Raw genomic sequence first — 22,905 nt, forward strand, 5'->3', positions numbered from 1 at the left:
GGGCTGGATCCATTCTCGCTTTCCTCACCAGTGTTCTTAGAGCACCTGCGGCAAAGTCAGCTGCGCAGCGCGTGACACACGAGTGGAATCCCACCTGAGTCTTGGGGCGCAGAGCCTCGCCGAGCTTCCGCATAGGACCTTTCATCGTCTGGTGACATGCAAAATGGGTTTGCTAACTACCGTTTTCCTACTTCACTGGTCACGGAAGCTTCACTTCAAACAATTCCTGCAGGAATTTTGTGCTCGGTGGTACCCTCCAGAGATGCTGATGATCCTGTTGCTTGATTTTTTTCTTCTAGCATTTAATTTTGCTCTGTGGGAAACTTGAGGCCAGCCTGATTTTTTGTTTCTAGTTAAGTGCACACCCTGTCCCGCTTCCCCGGCCAACCTGCTTGCATCTGCAGTGCCCTTTTTAGTACTGTTCTAGCAGAGACAAAGAAAGCAGCTGTGTCTGTGTTCAGAAAGGGTCTAGGTGTGCAGTGTCTGATGCCCAGAGAGGCAGAGGGAGGAGGCAGCAGGGGGAAGAGTGTGCTTCCCGGAGCTCAGGCCTGTTCCCTGGCATCCGGGCACTTCAGGCCCTGCCTTTCTGAACTGGTAGGAGAAGTCGGAGAGGACCCTCTCCCTACTTCCAGGACTCTCTGCCATACAGAATACGGGGCCTCCATGGTATTTTTTCAGCCCCTCGCGCTGAGACCGACACCAGCGAGGAGAGCTCCCGGGCGCCCGACCCACTGCTGCTTTTCTGTCTTAACACTGTTTTAGAGCTCACTTGACAGAACTCAAAAGCCACAGCTGCTTTGTTTCCTCAGTGCTCTAAATTCAATGAGGCCCCTGTGCTTTTCTTTGCACCACTCCTCCCTGGTGGAAGGTGTGTTCTTGGGGTTAAGGAAACTCCTTCAGTGCCCTCAAGTGGCACCAGAATAATCTGATTGTAAAACTGTAGAACCCGGGATTTTGTGCTTCAGGTTCCACATAGAACTGGATCATGAAGGTTAAAGACCAACCTAAAAATTAGCACCAGATTCACAGACACTACCAGCGTTACGGGATGACTGTGTTACATGCGTGGAAATTACTGCACCAGGACAGCCCCGGACCAGGGCCTGGCCCACAGGAAGGCCTCCATACGTGTTAGCTCGTATCCTCGTCTGCGGTCCCATGGTGCTGATTCGACCTTAACGTGGGTTACTTTTCTTTCTTTCTTGGTAGGTCAAACTGTGCTGAAAACATCCGAAAGCACATTTTACACACGGGCAAACACGAAGGAGTGAAGATGTACAACTGCCCTAAGTGTGACTACGGAACGAACGTGCCTGTGGAGTTCCGGAACCACCTGAAGGAGCAGCACCCCGACATCGAAAACCCGGACCTGGCTTATTTGCATGCTGGTAAGGGCTCACACTGTGAACGTAGTGTCGTTCATCCCAAGCGTGAGGATACCGTTTGTCCGTTACTGTCACTTATTTTCACACAGTAGAGCATGTGAAAGCATCTTCCTCAAGACCTGGAAAAGCGCATTCCGGGCTCATCCCACCCAACTGTGAAAACGGTTCTTTTCTCACAGTCATCAAGAATACATACGACAAAATAATCCTCCCAGGACAGTAAAATCAGTCACAGCGAATAGTCAACAGTTGGCTGACTAAAACGATAGCACTTGTTTGAACTCCACGTTTTGACTAATTGGTAACAGTTTTAAGTTTTTTTCAAAAAAGGTTGGCGATGTCCAACGTTACGCCGTATCCCTGGGCACACGGTCCTGGGGTGAGTTCCTGGAGAGGGAGACCACAGGCCCCGGGGTGTGAGTTGAGCAGCTTGAACGTCAGCCCCATTCCCTTTACTGAGTGACTCCAGGCCTGCTGTGTACCCCTGCCTGGTGGGGACAGTAAGGGTTGTTAGCACAGCATGTCACCATCTACACCGGGTAGTGCAGTGTGTGTGCACCACTCATGTCCCAGAGATTAGGAGGGACTTGTCTGCAGCGTGAGGGGCACAGGGCTGAGGGCAAAGGCTGACCACTTGGTCTCATGTCCCTGCGTCAGTGGGTCAGCAGATCCATACCTGTGTGTAGCCCAGCGTGCCGTTTTAGGAACAAGCACACCTTCCTCGAGTGTGGCGTTCCTTCCCTGCAGAGCAGCAGGGGATGGATGACAAGAGTGAGGACACGTCGGAGGAAGCGCTCACCCTGAAGGAGATTTACAAAGAGTTCCAGAACGTAGGCCAAGCAGGACTGTCTTTCAGTGATGCCAGCTGATACAGGGGGTGTGTTTTTAGGCAAATGCCATGGGATCAGTTAGAGCCACGTGAAAACTCTGCTTTTTGTACTGGGCCTGTGACCTACAGCAGGCCAGCCTCCTCACGCCTCGGGTTCCTCCTCTGTAAGCCTCTGTGGAGGCATCTGTTTTCAGGGTCGTTGTGAGGAGTGAAAAAGCTTATGGTCAAGCCCAGTACTTTTTCCGCCTGCCTAGCAGGAGCAGTGCAGAAGGGCTGCAGGGTCCTGGTGCTGATGCCGGACCATAGGGTCCCGGTGCTGATGCTGGACCATAGGGTCCCGGTGCTCATGCCGGACGTGTGACCAGAGGGTTTGAAAGTCACAGGAAACCCCACCCAAGATGAAAAGTTACGGGAAACCCTACCCATTGCCTACCCATTAAGTAGCGTTTGCTCAGATAACATTTATGTTAAAAGAAATGGAACTTAACGGATGATTTGAGTTAGAAAGATATTCTTATTTATTCATTATTAATACATCTGGCAGTTTAAGGTTATTACTTGTTTTTTGCTGATGTGTTCTTTCAGATTTCTGTGCATGCGCATATGACTGGCTTTTTAAGCAGTGGTAGAATGTCTGTTGTTGTCATCTGTGTTGTGTCCAGGGCTATTTTTGAAAAACAAAAACACAGGTTGGTATTCCTTGCATGTTGGTGAGGTTGTTACCGAAATGTTTTGAACTGGACCGTTTATAGCTTTAGCACAAGAACAGATAAAGTCAAATTGCAGTGTCTTCTGACCATCAGTTCCCATGGGTTCTTCCTTAAGTTGAGTCATGGCCAAACCGAGGCCAGAAATACTGCCTGTGGAGGGAGGCCCTTCAAGTAGCCACCAAGCAAAATGACCTGAATTGACGCCAGGTGTCAGGAAAGTACCGGTTTTCAGGAGAGCCCCGCTGCGCCTCCTCAGGGCGCAGTGTCAGCGACTTCTGTCTTTCCGTTGCACCAGCTGGGCACTGCAAATGGGCTGTTTCCCTAAAATAAAGTCCTTACAACTTTCAGATGAGCACGGGCCGGAGGAGGAGGGAACTAATTGCAGAGCGTGGACGCACATTCTGTCTGTGGCTCTGCACAGCCTGCGTGGCCGGCGCCGTAGCTGCCGCAGCCGCCGCAGCCGCGCTGGTCTTCCCTGGAGAGGCGTTTTGAGATATTATTAGTATGAGACAAGTTGCAGGAAAACTTAGTCTAGTTTCTGTGTGTGTGTGTGATGCTCACGCGCATAGGTTCCTGGTTTTCAGTCTATATGTGGATTCTGTTTGAAACTGTTTCTGCGGGAGCCGCCGTAGCGAGCGTCCCTCAACCGCACCCGTGCAGTGGCCTGTCTGTCGTTGGTGTCGTCAGTAGTAGTCTGTCGTTGGTGCCCCCCGGGCCTGGCACTCACGCTCTCTGGTAGTAGTTTTGCTTTGGTACACTTAGCTCGGTTAAGAGAAAACTTTAAAAAGGTGAAGATTTTTAGGCTGTAACAGACTTTCTAACCTTGTGATTGTTAATCGTCTGTAGTACCTGCAGGGTGGGGGAAGGGAGCCTTCCTGGTCTGAAGTAAGACTGAACCGAGCTGCTGCGGCGCCTCATTCTGCACCGTCTGGTGGCGGAATGGGGTGCCGCACCTGCCAAACCCATGCTGGGCGGGTGGTCCTGGGACAGGTCCCGCCGCGGCATGAGGGTTTTGTGCAAGAGTGGTTCCCACAGGGTGCCGTCCGCTGTGTTCTCTGCCGTCTACACTGTACTTGTGCTGAGCGTCTCGTAACCCGGCATTCGGGGAAGCACATTGTGCAGTTCTTGGAATAAAGGGTTGAGTTTAAATCTACCCAAAAACAGATGAACAAACTCACTCTGGTCCTCACATGGTTCTACCATGTGTATCAAACATCCGAAAGACCAGCAGGACAGCAGGAGGGACACATTAAACAGTGGCCACGGGAAGTGCCATTTGGGGTATTTTCATTTTTAGTTGAGATAGTATTTGGAAATTTATATGTTCAAGTAAGGAAGATAGCTCTGGGGAAAGAAGCTTTGCTGTGTTGCTGCGCTTCCCCTGGTGGGGGACACGAACATGTTTCTGAAATCCTGGAGGCAGTGTGACCTAGCCAGAGTTTCCTGGAGGCCGGGTCATGCCCTGGTTCACCATGTCGTGAGGTCGCAGCCCTCTGCATGTCCTCATGTGCAGAGTTAGGGACGTTCTGTGCTCCCCGGGGGTTGTAGGCGTGGCCTTCAGGAGAGGCTAGATCTGAACGTCCGCCCCATTCCCTTATTGAGTGACTCCGGGCCTGTTGTGTACCCCTCTGCCCGGTGGGGACAGTAAGAGCTGTTAGCACAGCATGTCACCCTCTGCACCAGGTGATGCGGTGTGTTGCACAGTGACACGCGCCCGCACTGCGCGTCCTGGGTCTCCAGCGCCTCTGTGTGTAATCCGTGGTCTCACATCTCAGTGACTTTCACCAACTGAACCAGTGATCTTGGTATCGTTTCTCAGTTCACACTCCAGAGAATTAGAGGCTCTGTGTGAGCTCCGATTTTGGTTACAGCTTTGTTCAAAAAGCATAAAAGTGGTGATTTTTAAAATAAAAGTTGATTGTTTAAAAATGTGTTTGTTCATTTTTAGGCATTTGGGGATTTTTCTAGTTCTCTTCTTGCTAACTGTTGAAAGAGTAATATAAATCGATTTCTAGCTTCCATCTACTATGCTTATAGAGAATAATACTGAATTATTTCAATCCTTTGACATTTGTTTATGCTTTCTTTGTGCACAGCATTTGGTTAGTTTTGGTAAATGTTTGAGACATTCTAGAAAGGAGCATAAATAATGGTGCTGTTTGGTGTGTATTCTGTGCTCCGTACATATCACTTAACACCGCGTTTTTCACCGTGCTGTTCGATTCCCTGCATTTGTACATGGTTTCATGCTACCTCTGTCAGCTGCAGAGAAGGGTGCCGTGCAGTCGCCCACTACAATTGCAGATTTGTCTGCGTTCTCTTTTTTTAAATTCTCTTACTTTTGGCTTTACATATTTCAAAGATATGACTGACTACTCAGAACTTTAGTATTATTTCATACACATCCTCCACTATCATAAAGAAAATGTGTATATTCCTTATAATCACGAAATGTGCCTTTTTGTCTGTTGTAGTGCTTCTTGCTGTCGCTCACGATGGTGCAGCTGCATCAGCTTCTCTACAAACTGCATATAGAGCTGCATTTGGTTTTTTGATCTGCTGTGACAGTTTTAATCTTTTACATGAATAGTCTTTTACTTTTGTACTTGTACTTTATATCATCATTAATACCTTCGTCATGATCCAGGGTAGAAACTACCCAAATGTCCACCCAGCAGAACGCATAGAAGGCTGTGTGGTCACCGAGTGCCCTGTGGCTGCGGAAACAAGCTGTAGGGAAATCTCATGCTCGTAGAGTTGGATGCACTAAAGCTTTTCTAGATACATAGTTTTTTGTTTGTTTGCTTTGGTTTTTTAAAAGATTTTATTCATTTATTTGACAGACAGAGATCACAAGTAGGCAGAGAGGCAGGCAGAGAGAGAGGGGGAGGCAGGCTCCCTGCTGAGGAGAGAGCCCCAGGCGGGGCTTGATCCCAGGACCCTGGGATCCCAGGACCCTGGGATCATGACCTGGGCTGAAGGCAGAGGCTTAACCCACTGAGCCACCCAGGTGCCCCTGTTTTTTTAAAACATGTTTTTTTAAAACATGATTTATTTACTTCCTATATTTCTAGAGAGATTCATTTAGGTCCATTCTAGATCCACTGCGATGAGACTTTACAATCATATTAATCCCCACAAAACCGACATCAAATTAAAAGTTGCCAGAATTCTGTCATTGTACATTATAATTTTTTTCTCTTTAGTGAAACCCATTTCACCCCACAAATGATCTTTATTTGACCTTTATATCACCGACTGCTTGTCTGCCGTCCCCGTTACTGAAACATCAGCTCGGTGTTCGTTCACTGCGCCCGGAGGTGGATGAAGGACGCTCCGTGTTTGCAGTGCACGTGACCTTCTGCTGGTTGTGGGGGCTGGTCAGGAACGGCACCTGGAGGAGGGGACGGTGAAGGTCGAGGAGGCCACGAGAAGGTGCAGGGGAGCACGTGTGGCTCTTGTGATTGTGACAAAGAAGGAAACAAGAGATGGTTCTCTCTCGTGAATTCCAGGCCGGTACCTCAGAGAGCGTGCTTGCCTCTGAGGTGGCGCTCGCTGCTGCCGGGTGTGTGCCTGTAGGACGGGGCGGCCTGGCCACACTCTGCACTGTGACCGTGACGTCACCTCAGTTCCTTCACCTTTCCCCTGGGAAGCTGGGACTTCTAGTGTCAGAAATGTGCCTGTGTTTGTTTAAAGGTGAGATCAAGTGATGGTCTCTGTTCAGGAGAAACTAAGTGTTAAGTGATGACATGGTATTTTCTCTCATTCCTTTGTTTTCTACTGTTACAGGGTTTTTAAAAAAAATTTATATAAACTGATGTGATTTTCATCAGTTCTTATATATTAAGACTTAATCATTTAAAAATGTACATCAGGTCAACCTGTCCTGTGCAGTGTGATAGCCCACAAATCTACCGTAGTCTCTCCACAAACTGGGGTTTTCTTATTGTTCCTTAAGATAATCGGTTTTTTAATTCTTAAAACATGTATTATTTAATCGTATCCCGTAGCATTTTCCTCCTACCTAAGTGTAAGAGGAAGAATGTGAACGTTCGGTTCTTCCCAGACTCCATGTCCTTTCTCTTTCCAGCGCCAACCAGTCCATACCACTTAAACTCTGAGGACACTTAACGGGTCCCTTGGTTCTCCGCGTGCGCACTGCTGCGTGTTCGGGAGGCCTGGATTCCAGGTTCTGCCTTGGAGCCCCGTGCTTCACCTGTCACGGTTAAGAAACAACAGCTGTAGCCTTTTGTGTCTTAACCATTCCCTCTCATTTTGCGGAATATTCAGATTTCCTCATAGAAAAGATTTTCTCCGTCATTAATTAAAAGCATTAGTGTTCTGATCCACAGAGCCTTGTAGGATGTAGTTTTCCCCAGATTGTAGGGCCTTCTATTTTTAACCCCATTACTTTCAGCCCCTTTTGTTAGTTGGTGCTCTGACACATGTCATGACATTTTGTACAATAATTCATTTTATGAAGAGGTCCAAAAATCTCAGAAAATCCTGACAGTGTCTCATTGGTTCTCCTTACATAAACCAATTATTACTTCAACCTAAAAAGGAACGAAATTTTTTCTGACAGGATTGCCTTTGGTAAATCCATGCTGACTCACTCCTATTAAATTGTACTTCTCCAAATGTATCATTAAGCTCATCCATAAGTATCATCTCAAATTTATTTCCTAATATAGATGTTAGACTAGCAGCTCTATAATTTTCAGCCTCTACCCTCTCTCTTTATAACCTTCAGACTGGATTCCTTGTTTTCCAGGCTCCTGGTATTTCACCACCGACAAAAGACTTCCTAAAATAATTAACAGTTCAACAGTTTGATTCTTTACCCTCAGACATCACCCATGGGTTAATTTACTGTTTTTCGTAACTGCTGCTAACTGTCTTTGTTCCCGTCTCCCTCCTCTCTGTGTTCTGGCACCTTCTGTCTGGCACCGTGTCCGTCCCGGTGTGGCGGGTTCGAGTAGCTGGCTTTTCTCTCAGTCTCAGTCCTGTGGGATTTCCCGAGTTTAGAGCGAACTACCCCGCGTGCTGTATAGCCGGGGTGGGGGTGGGGGCTGCGGCGAGTCATGCTAAAGCAAGGGTGTTCTCATCTGCCAGCTTTTCTCGGTAATCCGCTTGCTCTCCAGGATCCGCTCGTTTGCCGGATGATAAACAGATCCTCTCCACTCATCCCTGTTTCTCTTTTATTGACTAATATACTGAAATATGTTTGTTTGCTAAACCTCCTAAGTATACATTTTAAAATATTTTTAATTCAATCTGCTTAGAAAGGAATGTTCTGGCTCTTCTTTGGTATGTCCAAGAACATACCCCTGCTTATCCCCGTGGAGCAGGGTGAAGAACAGACGTGCTTCTTTCCTTCAGTCTGGTCCACACTGGTGCCGCCTGCTTCCCGCGGCCCCGCTGCCGTCGGGCAGCCCTGCGCGCTGGCCTTCCTGGAGTCTCGGCTGCCCCATCCTGCGAGCACAGGAGCTGGAGACCCATCAGCCTCTGTAGGTTCATGAAATTATCATCGTGAAGCCTTAACATTTTGGAGTTTTAAGACTTCAGATAATCTGAAAACATGAGCTAGGAAGTAACATATACTAAATAAAATGAGCCACCATGGTAAATGTTTTCACGGTTGTCCAGGGCCTGGCAGATGGCACGGGGGTCAGTCAGATGAACTCGGTTGTAGCGTCCTGACTCTGTGGCTGTCAAGATGTGTAACTTTAAGCAAGTCACTCAGCCATTCTTTTCTGTGTTCTCTGACGCAAGGTGTGTGCCCCTGGTTAGCCTTTCTTTTTACTATCAGATTAAATAATGCATATGAAAAAGCTTTGAAAATTATTATTGATACTGAGATTCTCTTTAAAAAAAAAAAAAGATAGCAGGCTTTGTTATTGCCCTTTAGTAGTGGGAAGTTAAAAGAAAAAGACTGAAATGATTTCTTTGCATTTATTACAAAGAGTAATGAATCTTTTAACCATATATGTGTTAGTGGGTATCCGTGTATCAGCATAATATTCTGAATGTGGAGCTAAAGTTGGGGCTAGACAAGGTCTTTATTGGAAACATCACTTCATTTATTTGAATTATTTCTATTCTTTGTTATTTAGTATACTTTACATTTTTAAAACTGTTTTTGTAAATGAGTATGACGCCGAGATAACGTCCTTTCTATTGCATATTTCAACATTCTATAGAGTCCTGAATGGCAGTCACAACATTTAAAATAAAATCACAATTTAATCCACAATTAAAATACAGATTTTGTTAGTAAACACCTCCTACAGTTGACTGAAGATAATCTGAAATTCATGTAAATCCACTCAATTAATCATTTCTGATGGATCTCGGGCCCTCAGAGCACTCAGGCTCATCCCCTAGCTACATGATCTTAGAAGTTTTAAAGTGAGGTTTAATTTTTTTTTTTTTTTCCAGAAAAGAACTCCATGCTCTTCTTTCTTGGGAGGCCTAGCCAAGTGTAATTAGCCTGTGTAACTCAGAGTCACATTAACTTCCTCCTGGGCTTCTTTCCTTGCCGCCACAAGGTTATGTAGGCACAGGACAGAATGCTAACCTCATCACCAGGCAAAATTGTGTTCTTATCTAGGTGAAGATTTACCACATTCATGAGCAGAAGTCTGAAAGTTAAAATAGTTAAAGAGAAAAAAAAAAAAAAAGAAAACAAAATTGTGATCTTATCCCCCCTGACAACTTCATTTATCAAAATTTTAAGGGGAAAAAATTGATTGTGGAAAGTTATAGGGGATACAGTACGATTTTATCAGGTAATTGATGTGGCTTTTACTTATATATAGACCTTTTATCACCTGTTTAATTCAATATCATTTATATATTTTAAAAATTTACACACCCTCACATTTATATCTTGAGCCTCACTAACATGCAATTTCATACGAGAGAAACAAGGCAGGCGCTGGCAGGTCTTCCTGCTGATAGCGCATAGCCGTCATTGTTTCTGTCGAAACCCTTTATGGAAGAAGAATGGAACAGGTTCTTCAAATTACAGGAGAAGTTTAGGAATACTATTTAATTGGCATTGAAATTTAGCTCAGAAGATGTAAAACGTACTTGTCAATCACTCGCAAATAAATTTATTTATGGTGTTTTTGAGCAAAGTTATCAGCTAGCAGGTTTTCCTTGTTTTGAGTTTTTATTTTGAAATAATTTGGAGCTTACAGAAAAGTTGTGAAAACTGGGCTGAGTTCAAATATCCTTTGTCCCACTTGCCCGAATCTGAGTGTCAGATGTAACCGTGGCAGGATTACCAAAACCGAAGACACTAGTGTCAGTGCCAGACCATCCGCTGAGCCACATCCTCCGTTCACGTCTCACAGGTCCCCTTCCTGTCCTTTCTCTTTTTCCAGAGCTCACGTCTGGGGCTGACGTCCCCTCTCGTTCTTCTTTCTCTTCAGTCTTTTAGCCTCTTGCAACCCTCATTCTTCAAGTGAATAGGGATCAGTTCTTCTGCAGAATATTCTTTGTTTTCCACTAGTCTCAGGTTGACTCATGATTTGGCTAAGGTTCTTTAAGCGTCTCCCAGAATAGACGTGCAGCCTGTCAGGGTGCATTATGGCGGATGGTGTAAACTGGACCCATTGAGTGAGGTGGTGTCTCCATCTTTCTCCACTACAGACCTACTGTTTTCTCCTTTTAATTAATACACATCTCCGGAGAGATACTTCAGATTATGCAAATAGCCTGTTTCTCCTCAGGCATTTGCCCACTAATTTTGACATTCATTAGTGGATCTTGCCTACAACAGGATCTGTGGAGTTTTAGCAGTAATACTCTCTTTCCCTCATTCCTTCTGCGTTTAATTGGAATTCTTCTTTAAGGAGTATCTGTCCCTTCACTCCCAATTATTTTTTATTCAATTTATTTTTGCCAGTATGATCTGTTGTACTCTGTGGTTTACAACTGAGAATAGTCAGATTGCTCCAGCGTCCGCCATCGTGAGCTCCTTCCAGCAGGCGCCTGCATCCTTCGGGGTGCCGCATCCGTTCAGGGACACCTCTTTACTTTCTAGTACCGCAGTGCGCTCCAGGCTCCTCTGGTGGTTTGCCTGCCTCGATCCTGAAATCTTCGTCTTCTTTAAGCAGCTTTGGTTTCTTTCATAGGAGAAGGGTGTTTAGAAACCAAGATCCGCACACTGTGTATACTCAGTGCTTCTGTGCACTCTCGGCTTGTGGGCTTTCCCAGCAGGTGGAAGGAGGAAATGGATGTGTGCACGCTGGCCCCTACATTCGCATAAATCCAGTTTTATTGATCTAAAACATAAATTATCTTAGATCTAAATATGATAACTTAAACTATAATACCTATAGAAGAATACATACGAACAAATCTTTGTGGCCTTCGATTAGGCAATAGTTTTTGGATATGACACCAAAAGCACAGGCAATAAAAGAAAAAAATAAATAAATTGGATTTCATCAAAATTAAAAACTTTGGTGCCTCAAATGACATCAAGAGGACGAAAGGAAAATCTACAAAAATGAAAAAAAAAAATTCTGCAGATCTATCTGATAAGGGATTCCATCTAGAGTATATAAAGAACCCTTGAACTTAGCCATATCAAGGCAAAAAACCTAATTTAAAAACAGGCAAAGGATCTGAATATCCATTTTTCCAAAGAAGATACATAAATGGCACTAATCACATGAAAAGATGTTCAACATCATTGTCAGGGAAATGCAAATCAGCACCACAAGGGCATCTAGGTTGTTTACTCTCTCGGCAATCAAGTAAATAGAGCTGCTGTTAACATTCACATATAGGTTTCTGTGTGGCTGTGAGGTTTCATTGATCTTGGGTAAATTCCTGGAAATGAGATGCCTGGACAATGCAGTATGTGTATATTTAACCTGTAGAGGCAGCCGTGAAGCTCTTTGCCAGACCCTGTACATCTGACACTTCTGCCAGCCGTGTGTGAATTTCTGGTTGCTCTGCACCCTCGCAAGCACTTAGGATTGTTTAGTGGTAGTTAGTGGTTTTAATTTGTATTTGATCACTACCAGTGTTGATTGTCAGTGCTTGTTTGCCATCTGTGTATTTTCTTTGATGAAGTGTCTTTTGAAATAGTTTGCCCCTTTTCTCATTGGGTTACTGAGTTCTAGGAGTTCTTAATGTGTTTTGGATACAAGACCTGTATCAGATAGATGATTTTCAAATATTTTCCTTCATGTTGTGACTTGGCCTTTTTTTCCTCTTAATGCTGTCTTTCACAGAAAAAAACTTTTTTTTTTGGTTTTAAAAGATTATATTTATTTATTTGACAGAGAGAGAGCACAAGTAGGCGGAGCGGCTGGTGGCGGGGGCAAGGGGAAGCAGGCTCCCCATGGAGCAGAGAGCCCTACGTGGGTTCAATCCCAGGACCCTGAGATCGTGACCTGAGCTAAAGGCAGAGGCTTAACCTTGACTGAGCCCCCTAGGTGTCCCAGAGAAAACATTTTAACGCAGTAGCTCCTGCCCCCATGTCTGGAGTTTTGCTTTCCACGGTTCCAGTCAGCCGCAGCCCGCTGTGATGTGTCAGCAGATGGCCCTCCTTCTGATGCCTCACTGGAAGGTCCTTCATAGCCTAGCACTGCTTCGTGAAGCCTACGTCACTGATCCATGCACATTTCATCATCTCCCCACATCTCAAGGAGAGAAGGGGAGTACGGTACAATGAGGTATTTTGAAAGAGAGAGAAACCACATTCACGTGACTTTTATTACAATATATTGTTATACTTCTTCAATTTTATTATTAGTGGATGCTAATCTCTTTCTGTGTCCAATTTATAAATTAAACTGAAATATAGGTAGGTAGGTAGGTAGGTATGTATGGCGATACAGTGGTTTCGGGAATCCGCTAGGGTTCTGGGAAGATGTGTCTTGTGCGTAAGAGGGGACTACGGTATTCATGAAGTTCAGTTTATTGATGGGTTTCCTTATGGTTTGTACTTTTCACGTGGTGTCTAAAAACTGTGTGCATAACGCAAGTTACAAAGATTAAGTCCTGTATTTTCTTCTGGAAGCTTTATGTTTTTGCATTTGTTTTACATATTTATATCCATGATCTATTTCGAGTCAAATTTTGGATAACATGAGGTACAAGTTGAGGGTTTTGTTTTGGTTTGGTATATTTTTACATGTGAGCATCTTTTTTTTTTTTTTTTTCATTTTTGAACAACATTTGTTGAAAACCTTATGCCTTTTGCTTTTGTTGAAAATCAGTTGACAGTACTTCTTTGAATCCATTTCTTTCCTCTCTGCCACCATAGTAGTTTGTAAAATTAAGCATGCGTAGATCTTTTCGTTTGTTTCCAGTTTTTATTTGAGTTCCGTTTAGTTAATGTATAGTATAGTATTGGTTTCAGGTGTAGAATTTAGTGTTTTATCCCTACATACAACACCCAGTGCTCACCACAAGTGCCTCCTTAATGCCCATCCCCCATCCGGCCCCACCCACCCACCACCTCCCTTCCACACCCCACAGCTTGTTCTCTATAGTTTAGAGTCTTTTTTATGGTTCACATGTCTCTTCCCCCACCATGTTCACCCCCACCATGTTTCTTAAATTCCACATACAAGTGAAATCATACGGTATTTGTGTTTCTCTGACTGACTTATTTCTCTTAGCATACTATACTCTAGCTTCTTCCATGCCATTGCAAATAGCAGGATTTTGTTCTTTGTGATGGCCGAGTAATGTTCCCCGTGTGTGTGTGTGTGTGTGTGTGTGTGTGTGTGTCCCCTACACCATCTTTATCCATTCATCGATGGACATTTGGGCCCTTCCCTCAGTGTGGCTATTGTTCATAATGCTGCTGTAAACATCGGCCTGCCATATATCCTTTTGAATCAGTATTTTTGTGCCCTTTGGGTAAATAGCTAGTTATGCAGTTGCTGAGTTGTGGGGTAGTTCTATTTTTAATTTTTGAGGAACCTCCATACCGTTTTCCAGAGTAGCTGCACCAGTTTGCATTCCCACCAACAGGGTCAGAGGTCTCCCCTTTCTTTGCATTCTTGTCAACATTTGTTGTTTCCTGTGTTAATTTTAGCCATTCTGACAGGTGTAAGGTGATATCACATTGTAGTTTTGATTTGCATTTCCCTGATAATGAGTTGAGCATCTTTTCATATGTCTGTTGGCCATCTGTATGTCTTCTTTGGAAAAATTCATCTCTTCTGCCCATTTCTTAACTGGATAATTTGTTCTTTGGGGTTTTGAGTTTGATAAATTCTTTATAGATTTTAGATAATAACCCTTTATCAGATATGTCATTTGCAAATATCTATTCCCATTAAAAGGTTGCATTTTAGTTTTGTTGACTGTTTCCTTTGCTCTGCAGAAGCTCTTTGCCTTGATGAAGTCCCAGTGGTTCATTTTTGCTTTTGTTTCCTTGCCTCTGGATTCGTATCTAGTAAGAGGTTCCTATGGCCAATGCCAAAGAGGGTGCATCAGTTCTATTTACAAGTGCACCCAAACCCTTAAGATACCTAGGAATAAACCTAATCAAAGAGGTAAAAGATTTATACTCTGGAAACTATATAGCCCTTATGAAAGAAATTGAAGATGACATAATGAATGGAAAAACATTCCATGCTCATGGATGGGAAGAACAGATATTGTTAAAATGTCTATACTTCCCAAAGTAATATACACATTTAATGCAATCCCTATCAAAATACCACCAGCATTTTTTACAGAGCTAGAACAAACAATCCTAAAATTTATATGGAACCACGGAAGGCCCTAAATAGCCAGAGGCATCTTGAAAAAGAAAAGCAAAGCTGAAGGTGTCACAATTCCAGACTTCAAGTTACATTACAAAGCTGTCGTGATCAAGACAGTATGGTACTGGCACCAAAACAGACACATAGATCACTGGAACAGGATGAGGAAACCAGAAATGGGCCCACAGCTATGTGGAAAATTTAAGAGTAGGATAGCCTGTCTAATGGGAAAAAAAAGAGTCTCTTCACCAAACAGTATTGGAAAAAATGGACAGCTCCATGCAAAAGAACAAAGCTGAACCACTTTCTTACACCATAGAAAAAGATGAATTCAAAATGGATGAAAGACCTAAATGTGAACAAGGAAACCATCAAAATCCTAGAGGAGTTCACTATCTTTTTCTTATTAGCTAAGAAGTCACTTTAATAATTTACTTCTAATATCTCACACCCATTAGAATAGTTCTACCAAAAAAATAAAATAGTGTTGGCAAGGGTGTAGAGAATTCAAAACCTTTGTGCACTGTTGGGATAGTATAGTATAGCTGCTATGGAAGCAGCTTCTGAGTGTATGTACAAAAGAAATGATAACAGATCACGCTCTCATAGCAATATTATTTACCATAGCCAAAAGAAACAACCCAAGTGCCCATCAACAAATGAATGGGTAAGGAAAATACATAATACATAATCTGTAAATTATATTATGTAATTATCAATATAACTATATATCATTATAAATTGCGTTATATATAATAAGTGTATAATTACATAATATATACATTGGAATATTATTCAGCCTTAAAAAGGAAATTCCGGGGCGCCTGGGTGGCTCAGTCATTAAGCATCTGCCTTTGGCTTAGGTTGTGATCCCAGAATCCTGGGATCGAGCCCTACACTGGGCTCCCTGCTCAGCGGAAAGCCTGCTTCTCCCTCTCCCATTCCCCCCGCTTGTGTTCCCTCTCTCTCTGTGTCTGTCTCTGTCAAATAAATAACTAAAATCTTAAAAGAAAAGAAAAGAAAAGAAAAAAGGAAATTCCAGGACATGCCACAGCATAGATGAACCTTGAAGATATTATGCTGAGTGAAATAAGGCAGACAAAAGAGAAAAATACTGTGTGATTCCGCGGATATGAATATGAGGTCCCTCAGGTAGTCAGATTAACAGGAACAGGAAATGGAATGGTGGCTACCAGAGGCTGGGGCGAGGGGACGTGAGGAGCTGTTGAGTAAGTCCACTTGGACTTTTTCAAGATGACAAAGTCTGGAGTGTGATGATCCAGAGGCGAATATTCGTACTGTCACTGAGCTGTACACTTTAAGGTGGTTAGGATGGTAAATTTTACTTGATGTGTCTGTTACCACAGATAAAAACTTTTTAAATTACAAGTACAAAAAATTATACTTATTTCTTCTCTATTTCCTGCATGGACGCATAGCAGAGGATATTAAGTAGGCATGTCCGTTGGTGTGAGGCGGTTAGGGAAGGGAGTTGATGGGGAACGGAAAATGAAAACAGGGAAGTCAACAGAGAAATTATAATCATCGGCTTGAGACTCTGAAATTAAATAGACCAGAAACATGTCATATGACACATGTTAATCAGCATCTGAAATATATAAATCAATTGAGTAAATTTGCAAAGTTAATTTATTCGGGAAAAATATGAAGAACCAAGCTGTTTCAGCTTATACAGACATGCTTACACTTTATTTTTCCTTTTTTTTTCTATTTCTAAGATTAAAAACACTTAAATACATTCTTTTAATAAATGGAAATCTATCACAGTAAAGTAGTCCCTTAAATCACCTAATAGCTTTTATTGCAGCAGAACATAGCGTGGGCCCCAACTGGATAAAAATCATACTTTTGATGGCTGGTCTTGATACTTCTTAAAAAGCTCCACTCAGACAGGTTCACTCTTGTCACTGCTATTAGTGCCATTTGGTGAGTAGCTTGTCAATGTGATTGGCACAGAGTCATTCTTTCCTCTTATGAAAAATCATAATTTTAATGCACGCTTAAAATAAAAACCTCATGTGAGTGACTTCCTGTTTATAAAGGAAAAGGCAAGACTTCTTTGCAATTAGTATAGATTCTTCACGTTGCGTGGAATGTAAAATGTGATCTTCTTTTTTGGGGAGAGAACTCCTTTTGCAGAACTGCCTTTCAGGATTTCCTGCACGCTTGTTGTCTGGCTTATGAAGTTAGAATGGACTGTAATATCGGTTCCTTTCCAGATGTTGGCCAGGAGCAGACGTGGATTCTGTTGGCTCTAAACCGAATCTGCGTCTCACACTAATGAAGTAGATCCTTGAATCTTGGAGTAAGGTTTATGTCATTAAGTCTCTTTTAGTGATAAATGTCTTGCAGTATTAAATAAGTTAATATTTGTGAAGTACTTAAAATAGTGCCTGGCATATATTAAGTGCTCTATAAGTATTTAATTAATAAAATATTGAACTGAAATTACTCTATGTCTTCTGGGTTCTTCTAAATTGTGCCAGTAGGTGCTGCTCTTGAGTGACAAGAGTGGATATTCTAGGTTATATTTTGTATTAATCGGTGGCCTGGATTGATGGCATGACTTGCATATTCATGTTTATATACCTTGGTCTCATGATTAGAAACAAGACTATTTCTAATAAATAGACTGTTTACTTTACTGACTTTCTTAATATAAAATGAGAGTCATGAAAATGTCCAGACAGTTGTCTTGAAATTTCAGAATACTATTTGGTAAATACTACAGCTGGTTTCACCCAAGTTTTTATTTTTTTTTAAAAAGGTAGACGTGACCTTTCTCACTTATCAGGCAGTTAAGTGTCATATTTTAACCTCTTTACATTGGCAACTGAATAGTTACTGAATCTCTTGACACTTGCGGAGTATCCAGTGCGCACTGAGCTGTGGCACCCCTGCGTGTTCTACAGATAACCCAGTGCTAGGATTCAGCTTTGTTAGATGAGCCCAGATACTCCACCAGAGCAGACTTCCCATTTATAAGGACCAGAGGAAAGGGGTCCCAGATGTAGTGTCATTGTAATGTTAGTTACTGTCCTGTAAGTGCCCTTTCTGTGGACGCCAGCGTCACAGACCGGGTTTTTCCAAGGCCAGAAAAGCACTAGAACCGCTGTAAGCGGTTCTGACTCTAGACTAACTCCTTGTGTACTGGAGCTGATGGACTGGAGTCGTGGGGAGGCAAGTGGGGAGCATTTGGTTTGTAAGAACTGGGGAGGGGGAGGGGTCCCTGGGGTGGCTCAGTGGGTTAAAGCCTCTGCCTTTGGCTCAGGTCATGGTCTCAGGGTCCTGGGATCTAGTCCTGCATTGGGCTCTCTGCTCAGCAGGGGAGCCTACTTCCTCCTCTCTCTCTGCCTGCCTCTCTGCCTACTTGTGATCTCTGTCTGTCAAATAAATAAATAAAATCATTAGAGGGAAAAAAAAAAAAAAAAGAACTGGGGAGGGAGAGGTTAGAAGGAAGGCAGGCCAGAGGCCTAGCAGGTAGAAGTGGCCATAGGGTCCACAAAGGGGTTGTGAGGAGATTTAGCTGAAAGGTGGATTGCAAATAATGTGCAGTAAAATGCTGAAGAACCAAGAAAAAAACAGGCTGGCCCTTTGAATGTGGCTGAATAACACTTTGGGTTTCTTTTGTTTTATTCTAATGTTATTCTAATACATCATCTTTGTCCATATTTCTGGCTTTTTCCCCTGTACATAACTAGGAAAGTTTTCCCATGATGTATGCTTTTAGGTCATGAATCTTTACCAGTCAAAGAAGTAATTTTGGTTTTAGATATGATTCTGTTATAGTACTTAATATATTTTCTTTTTTACCCCAGTTTCTCTATCTGTGTCTAAGAAATTGTGTTAGAAAGACATTTGTAAGATGTTTTATGTTTAGTTTGAACATAGCAAATTTTTAATGTCTTTTCCACATTGAAAAAGACATTTCAAATCCAGGGCTGTGTATTTTTATGATTTATGGCAGAATCAATTTAGGTATGTTCGTCTTCTAGGCATTAAGATGTCTAGATATTCACCTATTACATTAATTTATATGTAATCATTTTGCTCAGCACATGAGAAACAATAGTTTATTATAATAATACAGATAAAATTGAGTGTGCTTGGCCTAAAGGTTTTGAATTAGACCCCAAGTATCGCCTGCTTGTGTGTGCGGGCGTTTGATCTGTGTGTGTATTTGCTCAGGGTCCGGCTATGTCCGGACTCTCCTCGTGTTAGCCCTGTGCTTTCACGCCGTGACAGATGTGACCATCCTCTCTACCCACTATTTCTGTCTCCTGAGCAAATAGAAGTGCCTGTAAGATTTCCTCAAGTGCGTCACTCTTCCCTCTCTGGCTAAGTCAGCCATGGGTCTTATCTCTGATATGAATCCTTATGTGCAGTACCAAACTGCAGACTTCTAGATAGCTGTGATACGCTGTTTGCAGTTAGAGGATTTCATCCCATTGAATCCGATCGGCAAGGCACCCACCAGATTCAGAACGGAAGTGATCTAACCCTTCCCTAAGAGCTCCAAACTGTTCCTGAAAAGCATTTCCACTGTCTCTGGTGATGACCTCTGGGTCCTGTCCCTGAAAAGTTAAATCAGTCATTTCTAAACCTTTCTTGGGGGGCCGGTTTTGTAAACTTTGTTGAGTGCATGAGATTTACATTCTTCTGCTTCTTAGTATGTTGTAAAAACACTTTTTAAAAGTCCTGACGTGACTAGAAACTGATTCTGTTTGAGAATTGGTAACTATTTTGTGTTCAGACCTAGCAGATCACCAGCAAACAAATACGGAATGCTGTCCACCCACAATGAGCCCAGCGCCCTGTGCTGTGTGCACCAGCGACATCAGAGGAGAGGAGTGAGCAGCTCAGACTTGGCCCTTGCCTTAAGAGGAATTATTGCTTGAGTGGAGAATAGATATTAATTGAACAGCCACACAAATAAACACCCAGTCGCTACCTAAGGTCTAGAGAGATAAGGTCCGAGGTGCTTTGAGAAGGCATCTGGGGAAGTGATCTGTGTAGGGCAGAAGAATAAGGGGTTGTTGATAGAGATTAGACCTTTTCTAACTGTGGGAGTTGAATAAAACCTTTAAAGTGGTCCTAGTGGAATCATTCTGGTTTTATGGATGAAAATTCACTTTCAACCTAGAAGATTTTCATGTGTCTGCTGTGTCTCACAAACACCACATGTTGGGTTTTCTTGGCAAAATGCTACTTTCTGATACACCAGCCAGATAAGGAGTTAAATTGAAGACCAAGTCATGAAGATTAAGTTTTAAAACTTTAAGAATACAGTTGGACTTGAGTCAGTCCTTAAAATTTCACAGGTGTTTACCTGCTCTCACATGAAGACCACAGGAAGAAGTGGAGTCCATGAGGACTCCGCCTGCTGGCCTGCACACATTATGCTCCAAAGTATCCATAGCTCTCGCATCCTGTCGTTCTCCACGTACACTTGCAGTCCGAGCTTCTGCGTGCTTCGTGAGGGTATTGTCATTTAATTAAATCCATCCCGGTGGTTTTCTCCAGTCAAGAAGTTTCACCACTGCCTTATGAATGGGCCACATAAAATTCACAATTCTTAACCTTTCTCCTTTGGCTCCTTTTAAAACCGTTAGCTTAGGGCACTTTCATCTCTTGTGTCTGTGCAGTGATCGTAGTCTTTCTCACATGTCTTTGCACAGACATGGCGATTTCATCCCAAGCATCATGTTTTCAGCACCAGCATGGTATTCCTGTGGAGAATATTTTGGACCACAGTGCTAATCTAACTGATTTTTATCATATGCTCATTAAAAATCTAAAATTTAGTCTTTATCAGCTGCCTTGGGTGGATTTCTAGGTAGTATTTATTAGAGTGGCTTTTCCACCTATTTCTTGACTCTGACTGTGATATTAACCTTTTATAATTAAGATGCTCTGTCTCTTTGACACATAGTGTGCCCTTTAGTTCTTCTTAATCTTTTTTTTTTTTTTTACCTCCAATCTTTTTTTTTTAATTTTATACATTTACTCATGTACCACCTCGTTGGTACCTTTCAAATGCTAAATGCTGTCCCATTTATCCTTAGTAACCATGCTGAATTTTTCTGTCCTTTTTAATATTTAGGTTTTATTGGATGAATGTAGATTGCACCTTCTCTAACTATGTCTTAAATAATTGCCACTTAAGGGAATTAAGAACTACAAGGGAAGGAAAATGCTGACCCATAGACTAAGCAGAGGGAGAAAACGTTCCCACTGGGTCTAATTTCCTAAGAAGGACCATCAGGATAGTGGCGAGGGCCTGAAATTATGGTCTGAATGACCTCTAGAAAATGATCAGTCCACAAAGGAACTTGCCTGTGTTTGTACCAAGCAGAGTAGGGATAGTGGTAGTCACCCCACTGAAGAAAGACAGCTAGCTCCCTTGTCCTTGGCTGGGTTGTACAAGCACAGGGAGGGAAAAGAATCAGTTAGACCCCAGAGACAGAATTGACATTGCAGAGTAGGATGTGGTCGAGGTTTCGAGTATAGGCTGGTGTAGGGATGGGCTCCCTTGACCCAGGAGTGGGGGCTAATCACATACCTGCAAGTCTAAACTTGCATTTTTGATCATGCATCCTCTGTTATTTTAGGATATAAATTCTATTTGTAATACATCGACATTTATCTAAATATACATACCTAAAGCACTCACTAGACTTCTCACACTCCATGATTCTCTTTTGTTATTTGTCGTTCTCTAACTCTGGACTCTTGAGAGTGAATCTCCTGAAGCAAATGAGGATTGAAAGGCAAGAAAACCGGCCTTCCTGATGGGGCCATCCTCTGCTGATAGCCTCACACTGGTGCTTCCTTGTTGGAAACAAAGTCTAAAGTTACAACTAGAGTTTTTGCATACAGTGGTGTTCGTTAGCTCGATAATATTCTGACCAGAAGACCAATGAAGAACTATTATAAACAACTAATTGTGTTTTCAAATCTTTTATTTGTCAACCCCAGACACTTAGTAATTGAAGTGTGAAGGAGAAAGACCTAAAGAAGGAAATTCAAATAATTAAGAATAAAGGTATTATATCTTTGTTTCTAAAAATATTCATATGAATTGAATTTTTATTTTAAATTCGTACATAGTCAAGTGATGATGGAGACAAACTTCATAATATTTGTATGACCTCACAGCTACAGAAGACCTAAAAGACAGAACCAAAAAGGGAAAAAGAATAAACAAAGCTTCACAATCAATTATGAGAAAATATTTGCAACATGTAAGACTGAGCCAGGATTAATTAGTATTCCCACAGAAGGTCACTATTCCTAATTTACTGAAACCTCTCTCAAATGGATTTTTTTTGCAGGGGGGGGGGGGAGACATATCTAGGGGCCTGAATGGCTCAGTCAGTTCAGCGTCTGACTCATGATTTTGGCTCAGGTCATGATCTCAGGGTCCTAGGATGGAGCCCCACGTAGGCTCCAGCTGAGCGTGGAACTGGCTTCAGATGGTCTCTCCCACGGCCTCTGCCCCTCCCCCCACACTCTCCCTATCACACACACACACACACGCAAAAGACAAATCGGAATAAACATTTTAAAATGCAGATTACCAGTAAGAAGGGACAAAGGTGTTTAACCTCACTGATTGTCAGAACTTTACAACAATAAGATGCCAGTTTTAAACCGCTGCCAGAAACCTAAAAGGTTGAAAATGACCCATGAAGTTAGAAATCTTATACATTACTGATGGGAGAGTGACTTGCTAAATAAAACTCTGTTGTTGGATTTTAAAACGCACACAACGTTGATCTCAGAAATTCTACAAAAGCATCATTCTTGGGGAATAAATGTACTGGTATATGAGGATGCTTTGTTGTGAGTTGTCGTCATGGCCGGGAGCTGTTGGTGCCCATCAGGAGGAGACTGGACGGCGGACAGATGTGCAGCAGTTACACATGAGCTGCATGGGTGTCTGCACCTGTGATGCGTGATTACGCGCCAAAAGCTATTGCACAGGAAGGGGCCTGCCGCAACTCTTTCTTTCTTCAAGAAGGAGAAGGCACCCATCCTGCATGTGTGTTTGTCTGAGCTTGAAGAAACACGTAGAATGACGAACTCTTGATACCGGCCATCTCCGGGGGTCTGTTGAGATGGTGAATGGACCCTGAGCATTTTTTCTTTACGTAGCTCTGCACTGCAATGGTTTGTTTCCATCACAAACATGTATTATTTCTGTAATTTAA

At 42.7% G+C, this 22,905-nt stretch overlaps 1 protein-coding gene across 1 annotated transcript in view; it reads left to right on the forward strand.

Moving 5' to 3' along the window:
* Nucleotides 1-22,905, forward strand: part of ZNF407 (zinc finger protein 407) — a 426,160-nt gene that overhangs the window by 288,258 nt on the left and 114,997 nt on the right. Inside the window, exon 8 of the mRNA XM_045085228.1 lies at nt 1,210-1,388. Within this exon, the coding sequence (XP_044941163.1) occupies nt 1,210-1,388 (179 nt within the window). The remainder of the gene's footprint in view (nt 1-1,209; nt 1,389-22,905) is intronic.

The sequence above is a fragment of the Mustela putorius genome, unplaced genomic scaffold, assembly GCF_011764305.1.
Source record: "Mustela putorius furo isolate JIRA1106 unplaced genomic scaffold, ASM1176430v1.1 tig00000835_pilon_pilon_pilon, whole genome shotgun sequence".
Taxonomy (NCBI): Eukaryota; Metazoa; Chordata; class Mammalia; order Carnivora; family Mustelidae; genus Mustela; species Mustela putorius.